General features: G+C 40.5%; 1 protein-coding gene across 1 annotated transcript; it reads left to right on the top strand.

Annotated features, from left to right (window-relative positions):
• Positions 1-5484: 5484 nt before the first annotated feature.
• Positions 5485-14771, top strand: LOC137299770 (diencephalon/mesencephalon homeobox protein 1-like). The gene is made up of 4 exons (XM_067968714.1): positions 5485-5707; positions 9809-9987; positions 11143-11419; positions 14324-14771. Exons 1-4 carry the CDS (start codon positions 5539-5541, stop codon positions 14683-14685), a joined length of 987 nt encoding a protein of 328 aa, XP_067824815.1. The 5' UTR covers positions 5485-5538; the 3' UTR covers positions 14686-14771.
• Positions 14772-15251: the final 480 nt, after the last annotated feature.

Below are 15251 nucleotides of genomic sequence, written 5' to 3'. Positions count from 1 at the left end.
AGGAGATTTGATAGAGGTATTCAAAATCATGAAGATTATAGACAGAGAGAAACTGTTCCCATTGGCGGAAGGGTCAAGAACCAGAGGACATAGATTTAAGGTGATTGGCAAAAGAACCAAAGGTGACATGAGGAAAAACTTTTCACACAGGGAGTGGTTAGGATTTGGAATGCACTGCCAGAGGGCTTTCAAAAGGGAACTGGATAAGCACTTGAAAGGAAAAAAATTGCAGGGCTACAGGGATAGGGCAGGGAGTGGGACTAACTGGATTGCTCTTGCATAGAGTCGGTCCGGACTCGATGGGCCGAATGGCCTCCTCCCGTGCTGTAACCTTTCTATGATTCAATGATTCATTTATCAAAATATCAATGTAATAACTATTTGCAATTTTTCAAATGTGTATTATTGCAATAATAATTGTATTTGATTTTGTATTATTTCCACATTTAATATATCAAGGTTTTCTATCGAAGTTACAAACAAAAAGAATGAATGAAGCACAGCGTGGTTAAAAAAAATAAAACTATATTTCACCTTGAAGAGTATACTGACAAAAGAGGTGTTTAGAATATGAGTGTTCTTACAAACATACTAAGTTTAAATAAAAATTATCTGCAAATGCTGAACCTGTGAAATAAAAATACAAAATGCTGGAAATATGTCAGTCAGCATCTGTAAGGAGAAAAGACAGATTCACCTGAAACAGGGTTAACCTGACTGTTCTTTCCCGATGCCGTGTACTTCCAGCAAGTTTAAACAAATTGCATTTATATAGAGCCTTCATGGTTAAAAAAATATCCCAAAGAATTTCACAGAGGCGTAATCAAAAAAATTGACACTGAGCTAAAGGATCGATTAGGAAGCCTACCTAAAAGGTGGATTTTTAGGAAGGTCTTAAAGGAGAAGAGATGAAAGGGTTTATGGAGGGAATGCTAGAGCTGGGGCCTAGGCACTGAAGGCATCCCACTCTTTCCCCCCCCCCCCATATTGGGGGAAGGAGGGGGGAGCACAAAAGGCTGGAGTCAGAGGAATTGAGGGTTCGCGTTGGGGGGGAATTGTCGGTTGGAAGATGTTACAGAGATAGGGAACCAGGCCATAAGGATTTTATACACTAGGATGAGAATTTTAAATTTGAAGCAGTGAGGAGCGAATGTAGGTCAGTAAAGACAGGGATGATGTTTTGTCAGTGATGGGCGAGCGGACTTAGTGCGGTATAAGGACACCTGTGGCCTGGTTTGATACTTTGAATAAATCCATTGTCTAACTACCTGGGATTTGAATATTAAAGCATTGAATGTTACAGGGTGTCATGGGAAAAAGTTGTAACATGCTTTTAACAAACTAACTCCTGTTTTAATGGGACAGAAAGGGCGGGGGCAGTGTTTCACACAGAGCATCACACGAATCGATTCATACAGATCTGTTACATATAACATTTGTGTTTTGTAAATTAAATTGAACTGTGGTTATAACCAACATGGACATCGCAGCTTTGATCAGATACCTTTTACCAGAAGCAGCTGAACAGCTGGTGCTATCTTTCCTTTTGTTTCTGTTTGTTGCGATGACTTGTTTCCCCAAATGTATTTGTGTACACTGCCGTTTCTGAGAGGAGGGCCCCTTCGGATATTAATCCCAGTTTAGGTCTGAGTGGAAATCAAGGGGGGGCGGATCCACTTTCATTCTCTCCACAAACCCTTCAGATTTATTGGTTCAAAAACACCATTTATGCTCTTGCAGCCTCCCTCAAACCTCCCCTCCCATTGGCGGGTGGCGGTAACCCCGGGAGCTCGTTGTAATTGACATGATAGTGACCGAGTGTCAAACTATAAATAACCGCTTCTGGACACCCGCTCCTCACAAAACAGCGGACTCCGGGAGAAAGTTTAAATAAAGCGCTCCGGCTCCTTTAAAACCGTGAGTAAATCCTGATAGTGGGAATCTGCTCCCGATTAAATAACTGGAGTGAGAGATTTGATCTATATCAGATTTTAAAGTCATCGACTATTGAGGTTTTATTGAATAATTTTTAGAGATATAACCCAGGAGCTGAGTGCTCGGATTTTAACAATTCTTTCAGAGTTGAAATTGGATTAGAATTTGTGTTGTGAAATGAACCAGGATGATTTCTGTGGGGGGAAAAGCAAAACAGAGCAGATGCTGCAAATTTGTAATTTCTCCCAGTCCTGAAACGTAAATGTATCTGTTCTCGCCACAGGTGTTGATTGATCTGCTTTGGTGGGGGGTTTTTTAGCAACAGATTATTAAACGGATTTTAGAAAAGTTATTAAGCCGTTCTACAGAATTCAATGTAAAACATTCGAACACGTTTGTTTTCTGATATGGCACAAAGCGAACCGCTTGATAACCCTCACAAGGAACATGAATTGATCCGGATCTATTCGCCGCTGATATGTTGTAAAGTTTGGGATTCCCAGTGTGTTTCAGAATTCTTGGCATGTGTATCTGGATGGTACATTTCTATAGCGAGCAAAGCCAAGTTAAAGAGCAATTGTATTCTATTGAGTAGGAGCTGCGGGGTGACCAGTTAACTTAAACCCATCTTTACCATGTTTGAGCAAACTGAGTCCACCGCTTCCAGGTAAACCCTCCTCTCTGCTTTTTATAAAATCCGCTATAGGAACTTAGCAACTTCGTTAAAATTCAATCTTCGCATCGTCCATTCGTAGTTTTCAAACTGCCTTTAGTCAGGAGCTAGGCTTCTCTTCTTTCACCGATATTCGAAGTAGCGTTTCAGCGCCGAGTTCCGAAAGTTGTGTGTTGAGTTTTGATTCCTGTGTAAATTGTAAGCTAAAATGCAATATTGTGAGGATGAAGTGTTTTGTTGGAAAGGAGCGTACTGATCGTGTTGAGACACGGTTTGCTTTGGATAGCGTAAATAAACCAGGCTCTCTCTCACGGAACTTGTTTAGGGTGTCATCTATCAGTCCAGGACACGCCCGTCCTCAGCTACTTCTGATTTAGTATTCCTAATATGATATCTGGGTGTCACTGCACATCATCAGTACTGCACACTCAATATGGACTGACAATAAAAATATGGTGGCATTAAACTTATTCGTGCAAACTTTATTTTTTGGAAAAGTGTGGAAGTTGCTTTCATTAGATAGCACGAATGGGAGGATGGGAGCACAGATAAGGCCTGTAGATGATGCAATGTTTACAGAGGGAAGATGCAGTCAGGACTGTTAATGTAGTGGCTATATTTGATAGCCAAGAGGTCTTCTGTTTGAGAGGAATATCAATGCAAAACGTTCCCCTCCGCATTCTCTTAAGGCTGCTGCTATTCCTCTGCCTGATCTTTCCGCTGTTCTTGGGAGCTTTTATCCTCTGCAGCCTCCATAACGAGACTTCTTTCCAAGGCGAAGTTGTACAGCAAGCAGCACATAACCATAATCCTTGAGACCATAGCAAGACTATATTGTAGGGTTCCCTCAGACATACAGGCACCTGAGGCGCACCTTCTACATGCCAGTTGTGTACTTTACTAAGAATCTGGAGGCTGCATTTGACCTCATTATTCTGCTGCTCAGCTCATGTCTTGTGGAACTGCACAGGTGTCATGAGCCATGACTGCAGAAGAGAACCTCGATCTCCCAGAAGCCATCCAGAGATTTCTCTTTCAAGATCGAAGAGTGCTAGCACAGTGGACTGGCTTAAAATGAAGACATTGTGGGAACTCTCAGGGAAGTGAGCATTCACTTACATAATGTGGTGCAACTAGAAACCCACCCTGCTCTGTTTGAAATGGGAGCAGAGGGAAATGGCAGCCCTTCAGCAAGTGGCGCATAGGCAGATGGAAAAGTGGTTGGCAACAGTTTTAAAAATAACCCATCAAAAATAGTCCCCAAAACTGATTGAAAATAATAATTCTGCAAGGCTTCAAAATATGTCTACTGGGCTCTTTACGTTCATTTCAGCAGTGACTGGCAATCTTGGACACCTGTTTAATATGGGTGGAATATGCTGTGGTATTAATGAGATGTAAATAACAGAAAACAGGACCTATGATATCACTATGTCATTATCATCTTCTTCCATTAATATATTGTAAACAATTTTACAACACCAAGTTATAGTCCAACAATTTTATTTTAAAATCCACAAGCTTTCGGAGGCTTCCTCCTTCCTCAGGTGAATGTGGATTTTAAAATAAAATTGTTGGACTATAACTTGGTGTTGTAAAATTGTTTACAATTGTCAACCCCAGTCCATCACCGGCATCTCCACATCCATTAATATAACCATCCAAAAGTGGGCAGATACTTCTCTCAATCAATATAAATGAGGTCAGAAAATTTGCAGGGTGGGACTTGTGCCCAATTTCTGCTTCCAGATGCCCATCTAGTGCCGCTATATGGGTATCCAGGAGCAGAAAACTAGATTTGTATATATAAAAATTAAACCATCCTCTCTGCTCCCCCACCAAAGGGAAACTCGCTTTTGATCTCTTTGGTAGACTGCTTTGTGAAGGTAAATGATTATTTCTTTTGGTGTATACATCTTGTAATTTCTGATATCATTGGAGTATATTTAACCAACTATATGAACCTTTTGCTGTAGAATGCTTCATGTTCGAAGTATAACTTAAAAAACTATATGTTCAAATTTTACATGGAAGAGCTTGTGTTAAAATGGACTAGAGTATCTTCAAAAGGAATAGGGAAAACTGGGACTCATAAAAACCTTGTTTATAAATAGGTTTGTACATATCCTGTATTGAAAAGAAATCGATTTGATTGTAGTTATAAAAAGATGTCTTCTGATATGAGTTATTCAATTAGCAGTGGAAAAGAAAGAATTTACATTTATAGAGTCCCTATCACAACCTCAGAACGCTTCAAAGCACTTCCTGGCCAACGAAGGAAGTACTTTTGAACTGTGGTCACTGTTGTACTGTAGGGAAACGCAGCAGCCAATTTGTGCACAACAAGGTCCCACAAACAGTAATGAGATTAATGACAAGATATTCTGTTTTAGTGATGTTGATTGGGGATAAGTATTGGCCAGGATACCGGGGAGAACTCCCCTGCTCTTATTCAAATACTGCCATGGGATCTTTTACATCGACTTGAGAGGGCAGACGAAGCGTCAGTTTAATATTTCATCCGAAAGACGGCACCTCCAACAGTGCAACACTCCCTCAGTACACTGAAGTGTCAGCCTAGATTATGTGGTCAAGACTCTGGAATGGAACTCATGACCTTCTGAGTCGGGTGAGAGTGCAACCATCTATAATGATCTATGTGCCTGTAGAAACTTCATGTTTGTTAATGAGTGCCCTGTCAAACTTTTTCAACATACTCCAGTATAGCAAAGAATTATCCTACTGTCTCCTGTCTATTTGTTGATGGTACAAGAGGAGGGAGTGGAAAATACCAAACAAATACACTTTAAAATATTTTAATCTAGTATATTGAGCAGAATAATAGCATATTTTTTCTCTTTTAGGTATCATTAATTTGAAAAATAAAGAAAAAAGTCTTCACCTCTATATAACAAAGTTTCCCAAAGAAAATGAATACACTGTATTATTATAGAGGGAACAGCCATTGTCTGCAGAGCATGAATTCCCTAGCTGCAGGATTTTACTTGCACCAGCAAGTGAATGAACAGTTACAACAAACACAGTCAGGAGGACAGCGGCCATTAATTCAAACCCTCACTGTGGCTGAACACTTAGCTGGTAAGTATTCATTATTCTGACCCTGGGTAAAAGAGAAGGTAACTACAGTACAAACTGTGACTGCTGCTCAATTGTTGTATTAATACTTGTGCTTTTCAACTTTAAATGATCAGCTTAGCCTCAAATGATGGCACCCTTGCCTCTAAGTCAAAGTTTAGGGGGGTTCAGGCTCTACTTCAGCACTGAAGCAGATAACCCAGGGTATAGTCACATACCATCTTTATAATGATGTTGTAGAACCTCCAGTACTTCATGGTTTCCGATCTCAAACTGCAGTGTAAATGTGGTCTTCTTTAGTTTGCATCTCAAATGGCAAAGTTCAGCAGGGTTAAGGAGGACATTTAAAAAAAATAATACCTGAAATAATTCCTCAATTGAATTGTCTCTCCTGAGTAGTGTTAAAATAATGTATCTGTTTTGTGCACTTGCATCGAGACATCATGTCATCAGCAAACAAACCCCATAACAGTCACCGCACTTCAAAATAATTTATTGTATGCAATGTGCTCTGAAATGTTTCTGAGGGACGCGATAAGATGCTATATAAATCTCTAAGTCTTTCTTATCTTTTAACCAAGATACTGAAGATAATCCAGTTTATTTACCTAAAGTAGTTTGTGAATTTCCCTGGGATAACTTTAAGTTCCATAATAGAACCACAATGGAAGTGCCTGATGGAATATAAACCAGCATAAATTAAATGCACTTTGGCAGGAAAAACCAGAGAGCACATTATTATCTTGATGGCAAGAGACTGGAAAGTACTGCAGTACAAAGGGATCTGGGGGTCCTTGTGCAAGAAAATCAAAAAGTTAGTATGCAGGTGCAGCAGGTGATCAAGAAGGCCAACGGAATGTTGGCGTTTATTGCTAGGGGGATAGAATATAAAAACAGGGAGGTATTGCTGCAGTTATATAGGGTATTGGTGAGACCGCACCTGGAATACTGCATACAGTTTTGGTCTCCATACTTAAGAAAAGACATACTTGCTCTCGAGGCAGTACAAAGAAGGTTCACTCGGTTAATCCCGGGGATGAGGGGGCGGACATATGATGAGAGGTTGAGTAGATTGGGACTCTACTCATTGGAGTTCAGAAGAATGAGAGGCGATCTTATTGAAACATATAAGATTGTGAAGGGGCTTGATCGGGTGGATGCGGTGAGGATGTTCCCAAGGATGGGTGAAACTAGAACTAGGGGGCATAATCTTAGAATAAGGGGCTGCTCCTTCAAAACTGAGATGAGGAGAAACTTCTTCACTCAGAGGGTAGTAGGTCTGTGGAATTTGCTGCCCCAAGAAGCTGTGGAAGCTACATCATTGAATAAATTCAAAGCAGAAATAGACAGTTTCCTAGAAGTAAAGGGAATTAGGGGTTACAGGGAAATTGGACATGAATTTAGATTTGAGGTTAGGATCAGATCAGCCATGATCTTATTAAATGGCGGAGCAGGCTCGAGGGGCCGATTGGCCTACTCCTGCTCCTATTTCTTATGTTCTTATTTCTTATAAATGGAGAGAGGAAAAAAATGCTAAAGATAATTTGAAGTAATTTTTGTTTATTTTGTAAGTTGCTTCTTATACTTTGTTGGTTCACTTCTCTATCTATCAGAATCAATAAATTAATATGTACGTTAATGCATTACTAAAAATGTTCCTTCAGTTATGTGGAAGGTAATAATTTTGGATAATGTTATTTAACCAGTTTCATTTATAGAATTAATGAATTATCGGGCTCTGTTAAATAACATAATCTGAATGCTCACTGCCAGATGTGGTAGTAAGCCAAACAGACAAGAAAGGTCTCTAGTTCAGACCCTGGTCTGTGCTGAGTTAGCTGATCTCTGCAATGAGGGAACTACAGTTGGGTCTCAGTATCTCGGGTCTAAAGGAAGAGAAAATCAATGGTTCCCACTTCTGATGGGTATCCAGTGACTCCTGGTGGAAAGTGCATGTCTACGGGCATCACATGAGGACAGGAGTGTGCTTGGCCCCTGTGGCCAAATAGCCTGCCAGAACCCAGTGTTTGGCTTGACAAGTACAAGAGTGTCCATGTGGGCAGGGAGCCAGAGGGCTACCAATACCTGAAGTACAACATCCCAGCATGAGTTCCCCCCTTCAGGTACAACACCCCAGCATGAGTTCCCCCCCTTCAGGTACAACATCCCAGCATGAGTTCCCCCCTTCAGGTACAACACCCCAGCATGAGTACCCCCCTTCAGGTAAGGAGGGGAGGAAAGAGTGAAAATTGAAGTGGGAATGAACTAATGAATTATTCCATTGCTGCAATCATTTAATTATGCCTACATCAGCAGAGAAATAGTCACCATGGGATTAGGTGCCCTATTTCCAGTGACAGCATTTGAAACAAGAACAGACCATAACATAAATTATGCCCTACAGGTTTATGATCCATCAAACACTGTCACTCTAGTTCTATTCTGGAATTTAAAGTTATCCCAAGGAAATTCAGACACCCTAGGATATATTTTCAATTTACCTCCCAGGCGTAAAACTGGGGTTGCCAATCAGCCGCCCGTTATAGAAACCTTTATTTAATTCATTCTCGGGATGTGGGCGTCGTTGGCAAGGTTGGCACTTCTGCTCATCCCTAGTTGTCCTGAGAAGGTGGTGGTGGGCAACCTTCTTAAACCACTAGTAGTAGTTTGATACAACTGAGTGGCTTGCTACGTCATTTCAGAGGGCAGTTAGAATCACATATGGGCCAGACCGGGTAAGGACTGCAGGTTTCCTTCCCTAAAGCTCACGACAATCCGACAGCTTCATGATCACTTTTACTGATACCAGCTTTTAAAAAAAAATCCCAAATTTTTTAAACTAAATCCAAATTCTCAAACTGCCATGGTGGGATTCAAACTGACATCCTCTAGATTACTGGTCCAGTAACATAACCACTACACTATTGTACCTATTACTCTACATACTGTACCCATTGTCATTTCCATTAATTTTATTAGAAATAAAAATTGGTTTTCATTTTAAGGGGCAGGCAACCCATAATGCCAGTTTTACCCCTAGATGGCAAGTTGAAAATTGATCCCACTGTGTGCTTTGGGTGAATAAACTGGATTACTTCCAGTAACTTGTTTTCTTTCCTTTTCAACATCATACTTACTAAAAGTCTATACCAAGTAATTACATAGGTCAACTTTTTGGCTGCCAAAGGACCCATGACTACTATGTGAATTCTAACATTTGACACCGTTTCTGTAGCCATTCTGTATTTTACAGACTCCCTCAAGGTGGTGCTGTGAGAATCAAGAACAGCTTTGGGTTAGCCAACTGGAATCCTTTTACTCTGTCATTACATTAGATACTGTTCTTTTTTTGTTGCTGGCTCTTGTTGCCATTTTTCTCTGACTTTTTCTTTTGACTCTATTGTGTGCTGAGTTTGATTTCTTTTGTACTCTCCAAAGTTTATTTTCTCTCCCTTCCCACCCACCGACCGAAAGGGAAATAGCCAGACTCTGTTGCTGTCTTCTCCAGGCAATGTGGAGTAGTCTAGGGGCTCACCATTTGGGAATTCAAGAGATGCAGACATTGGACCACAAAATAAATGTGTTCTATTATGTTGTGTTGTATTTTACTTTTGGATATGATACTGCACTAGGAACTTAGAGGTCATGAATTCAATTTCTAATATTGGTTGAATTCAATTCAATAATTTTGGTAAATTGTGGGCTGGAACCAGAAAAATGACCATTAAAGCTTCCAGATTGTTGTAAAAACCCTACTGGTTCACTAATATCCTTCAGGGAAGAAAACCTGCCACCCCTATCTGATCTGGCCTACACATAATGTTAGTTCACACTAAGTGGGTGACTTTTATTGACCTTTGAAGTGGCCTAGAAGTCAGTTAAGCATAAAGGAAAACATCGTTAGATGGCCGCCCACTCCCACCTTCATGGGTCAACTAGGGATAGGCAACAAATACCAGTGTCATCCACATCCTGAGGACAATTTTTAAAAAAAAGTATTACCATAGTTCTCAGCAAGTGTAAAAGGCATTGCCTATCTTGTTCATGAAGAGTGAATTATCCAGATTCATTTTACTTAAACAGATGTTTATTAATGTTTTGAAGAAATAATTCTAGAAGCGAGATATGGCAGTTGTCATCAGAAACAGAGACGGAGCAGGACAGCCTTTACAACCCAACAGCTGGAGGCACTGGAGAGAGCTTTTCAGAAAACACACTATCCTGATGTGGAGATGAGGGAGAGGCTTGCAATGTATGTCAACCTTCCAGAGGCAAGAATTCAGGTATATTCAGTGATGGCCAGAGATTACAGTATGGCTGATATAATTTCTGTGGGTCAGCCTTGGGTGTACATCAGTACCAACACTGCCCGTTACTGAAACTGGCCATTGTTGGGCAAGAACTTTGCCAGTTCTGCACCAGACATTATGTGAAGCTCCATATTGTCAATGGGATGGATTGAGAGGAAACTGACCTCCATGCCAATGGAAAGAACTTTGGGGCACAACAGAAATGATTGTACAGAGACAGGAGGAGAAGTCATTGCTGGAGATGCACTGGCTGCATTGGAAGAGGAGGTATTTGTGGTGGAAGAAAATGGCTTGATTGACTATGTCTATTGCCTCAGTGAGATGGAGAGTGTTTAACAGAGATGTCAACCTGTCTAAAATCACATGGATTAACCCCTACATTCAAACAGTAAAGGGAATATCATATAAGTATGTAAACAGCCACTAATATCAGCAACTGTAATTCTAGGCTCAAAGTGTAGTTGCTGTGGCAAGAAACAACTTAAAACAAGAGTCGAGAAACAATTTTCTTAATAATAGACTAGCACAACACCTGTAATTCATCATTACAGTTGCTTTCTGTCCAGCTCAGTTGGGTATATTCTCTTATATGAACTAACTTATACATCAGAAAATAGTGTGTTTATTACTCTACTTAAAAAGTGTTAAAAATCAACATTTTTTGGAGGAAGATGTGCCCCAAACAGTCCTAGAAAATAAATCCTGTACTATATACCCACTTCTAAAATTGCCACCACACCAATAACTGTAAATCACTAGCACTATTCTGTGAATCAACTGAAAACCTGAAATGTATTTTATTCAAATCCAGGACAGAAGAACCTAATTCTAAACTGAGCTAACTTAGCATAAGGAAATACGTTCTTCATGTTCAGAACCATTGTCTCACGGAGTAGACTGCTTCCTAGTGCAATAAATACTGCCCCCTGTGGAGACTTTGAAAGGGGAATTGAATTGTTTCCTAATTCATCAGGGAGTTCAGCAATGTGGGTTTGTGATTGTATCTGAATTTTAGTGCAAACATGCTTCACAGTTCTGAATTGATTATTTGAAAAATGTACACTATTTGTTTACTGACTAAGTCCACGCCTTTTAAACAAAAGAAAACTTATGATTCACCTATTTTAGGTGTGGTTCAAAAATAGACGAGCCAAGTATCGCAAGCATCAGCGCAGTGGAGAGAAAGATGAGCCTCTGATGGAAGAAAATGAACGGATGAAAAAGGGTAACAGGAGAGAAAGCAAAGGCAAATTGGAAATAGACAAACATCACATCCAACAAAAAGGCTTGGAATTCTGTGACTCCATAGATAACCCATCAACATCTGTAATAAGAACCACAACTCTGGCTACACTGCAGCCTAGCAGAGAAAAGGAAGCAAAGCACATAGTTACAACAAATACAGGTAAGAAAATGAAAACTGCATAGTTCGAGATTCTCTCTTCAGCTGGATTCTTGTGTGTGTGTATATACATAACTCTATATTTATATTAAATGTTTTACGTATTGCATGCAATTCCTGTATACACTCATCTTACTTCCTGTTGTCATGATTTTCAGTCACACTTTTGCCATCAATATTTTGCCACTTTTGTTGTCAATTGCCTTTATAGTAAGACAGCAGCAAATCAGAACTGACGAGTTAGGGAACGTACGAACCAAAAATGAAGAAAATGGCTAGAAACCTGGTTACAAATTTCAGATCTGCTGTGGATTGTCTCTTGGGTTCAGTGGGGTTGAAACTGGACCTCGCGCCTGTTTTACGGGTGTAAAACAGGTGCAACGAGGCCCAATTTCTGGGACCAACTACCTGCGCCCCAAGGACGCCTGAAAAATGTCCCACCCGAAATGGAGTCGGACCATTTTTCAGGCGTCCCTGGCGGCTGCCTGAAACAGGCATCGGGCACCTTACATATGTAATTGAGGGGTCTAACGCCTGTGTTAGGTCACCTTGCTGAGTGGGGCAGTGTTGGTCCTGCCTGGCTCAGAATTCTTCAGCTGCAACAAAAGGTAGTTTTAACAAAAAAAAATTAAACATTTTTAAACATTCCCGTGGAGCCAGGAGGAGCAGGAACGCTCCTCCTGACCATTTACTATTTAAGATTATTAATATTATATTACTTATTTTTGAATAACATGAAGTCATAAGGTTGCGCAAGACAACACTAGTTAGTATGACTCCCCCACCCCCCCGCCCCGAAGCTAAGTACATATAAGAGAATCTTAAATCACAAAAATGGTAATTGCACTGTGTGTGTATGTTTGTGTAATGACAAAAGATCTGAACGTTTCTGACTCCCAAAAGAATGCAATTGCATGTGTGAAGAGCTCCTTGCATGCACAGTTAGAAAGGAAATAAGCCAAATCTGAGATGACTACAAAAGCTCTAGCTCAGGATTGGGATCACACTCAATACTAGCAGGAATGCACATACATTGACTCCTTTCATTACGCTATCACCTTTCAATTGACAGAGACATCATTTTGTTGCTATCTCCAATATTGTGTATCCATCCTGAGAGATACCAAGCGGCCAGATGCAAGCTTTGTCGACAGTGAGAGTAAAAAATGCACTTCTATTTAGGCCAGGCAAAAATTCAATTGGGTTTAGTGTCTGAATGTAATGCTAACTCATGAGCATAACGTCAATCTGATAAGCAGGCGGTCTGTAAAATCTAGAAGACTTGATCCAGTTGGCGCAGACTGCAGTCTTTCCTGATGTCTTTGGTACTATCAGCATTTAGGACAGCACCAACCAACGTCCAGGTACACGTGTCAAAATTCTGAAAAAATATTGGCAGTTATTAGGAGTCACAGGAGCTTAAATTTGTTGGCGCCCGAAACCGGCCGCGATTCCGGCGGCGCACTAGAATGGAGAAGCCCGAGGAGACTCTTAAATTCATCTTTGGGCCTCATCACCCATCATTCAGGTGATCTGTGGACCACCATCACCAATTTTGGCCGGCGCCGTAGCCAACAAGTAAGTCCGAGAGGGATGGAAAGGGGAGGCGATCAGGAGAGGACGAGAGGGGCCAACAGCTTCTTCTTGACTCCACAAAAAGGACATATTACAAAGATTTGGGGGTTTTTTTTGGGACCACTGGTTAGTTAGTTCAAGTCCTGGAAATACTGGTCAGAGGTTGCATACTGTCTACCCTTGACAATTCAAAATTGCGTTTTGAACTAAAAAAAAATCCAAGTTATTTCAAATTAAGCAATTGGAATAACACAGCACAGGAGGCTTATTTATCACTTAAAAAAATGAATTATCCCAAAATTCGAATTTAGCAACTGTAAATTAACAGGAGTAGACTGTGGTCAGATTTATTTACAAATAAGATAATTCACAGAATCAATAAGAAACTCCTAGTAGAATACTTTAGTTTCACAAATGAACTGAACTAAAGACTCAAGAAAAATCTCCAATACTTATCAAGTCCAAAGGCTGTCAATCAACCAAGATCAAGGATACAGTGTAGCATATTATGTATAGAATGAATTGACTAGCAGGTTGTTTACCACCTCACCCAGGTCTTGCATATCTATTAATGCTCTAACCATGTATCATTTCATTTGCACCTACAACAAAGCCTCTGTACCTTGACTAATTTAGAGATTAAAAACCTGGTCTGGTCCCATAGACCATTTGTCTCTAGGCCTCCATCTTGAAGCTGGACATTTGAAGTCAACTTCCATCTTAACTCTAGTTATTTCAAAACTGTATGACATAAAGTACAGAAATGTTTCCTATTTGATACAGGACAAAGACTCTATCTTCATGACAAATTGTTCCTGGGCTGCCTAATCTGTTTTGGTACCCTGCCCAAGTGGCCATTCTTGATGTGTGAACCTGAAAGGAGTGTGTTTGTAAACTATTCAACAGTAGAGGGCATCACAGCTATGCCTGAACCTGTCCTCATCCAAAATTCACACATGTATTTTCCAGCAAACATCAGTAAACAGAAATCAGTGGTGGGAACCCTGGCTGGTTTTCCACTTCCCATTTAGGAGCACCTTCCCTAGCAAAGAGGCCAGGCTAGAGACCGATGTTATACCAGGAGGTGTGCAAGAGAAACCTAGAATAATTCCTTCACTCCTTTCATTAATTATTCCATAACTACTTATGCAGAAATGTCTGGCTTTCACTTGGAACCTTCCCACACAGCTAGCTTAAGATTGGGAATTTGTGGATTGGGTATCTATAAACCCCTGTTTCATTTCTGTGGCACAGAGTGTTTCGATTTACCTCACAATATGAACTTTGTTTTTAAAAAATAATCTTATCTTCTATATGATATGTTTGTTGCAGGTTCCATTGCAAAGATTGGATTAATTGATGAAAACATCAATATTCAGGTACCAGACTGTTCCACTCTGCAACAACATAGTGCAGGTCTACACGATCAAATTCAACATCATAAGGCTTTGGCCAGTTTTTTCCTCCCAGAGTCTCACTATGGGATCCCTGCTCCAAATCTGAATGTTAATCACATGCCTGCCCTGTACCCCACATACTGTCAGGGGGTTTCGCATACTCAGGAAGCTTGTCCCACCTCGCTCATTCACCATTCCCATAAATTATCAGACTTCATCCCAAAACCCAGTAGCATGGGCAGCCTGCGACATGCCAAACAACACACTAATTTGCTGGGCCTTAACCTCCAATATTAAAGAACCTTTGTATTAGTCATTGAAGAAGTGGACGTCCACACTTTTTACATAGTAAAACATTTGAATGTGAACAAAAAATAAAATTAGTTTACATTACAATGTAATTCCTTTGTTTTATTTAATTATTGCCTACTTTCAGGGCAAGTGACCTTCAACTGAAACATGCATTTTTGAAAGCAATCTCCCCATTAAAGAAGTATAATGATAGTAAATACTGGTACACTGAATGAAAGGTCACAATGTAAGCTGCTGCTCTGCAACATCTGCATGATTTAAGAGCCATCAAAAGAAAGAACTAAAAATGTATTTTTTTTTGTCATGGGGCCAAAGATCTGCAGTCCTTTTGGATGACTCCTGCTGTAATTCTAGTGTGAGTGTGGCGGAAGAGAAGCAAAGTAGGCCAGGCCCCAGATAGGTTGAGTCCCAGCCTCTGCCACAGTTTGCTGATGGAGTGGAGCCTCCACCCACCCCAAACAAGGCCAACAGTGTAGATAGGGGCAGGACTGGGGGAGTGGACTCCCAACCTGGACTTTCTACATCCCTGGCCTATAAACTAATCACTGATG

Source organism: Heptranchias perlo, chromosome 29, assembly GCF_035084215.1.
Source record: "Heptranchias perlo isolate sHepPer1 chromosome 29, sHepPer1.hap1, whole genome shotgun sequence".
NCBI lineage: Eukaryota > Metazoa > Chordata > Chondrichthyes > Hexanchiformes > Hexanchidae > Heptranchias > Heptranchias perlo.
Note: the sequence above shows the minus strand (reverse complement) of the source record. Positions and strands in the feature narration are given on the sequence as shown.

Coding starts and splice junctions, on each gene's coding strand:
- LOC137299770 (XM_067968714.1), top strand. CDS start 5,539: ATGAATACACTGTATTATTATAGAGGGAACAGCCATTGTCTGCAGAGC. Junction 5,708..9,808: donor TGTGGCTGAACACTTAGCTG/GTAAGTATTCAT, acceptor AATGTTTTGAAG/AAATAATTCTAGAAGCGAGA. Junction 11,420..14,323: donor CATAGTTACAACAAATACAG/GTAAGAAAATGA, acceptor TGTTTGTTGCAG/GTTCCATTGCAAAGATTGGA.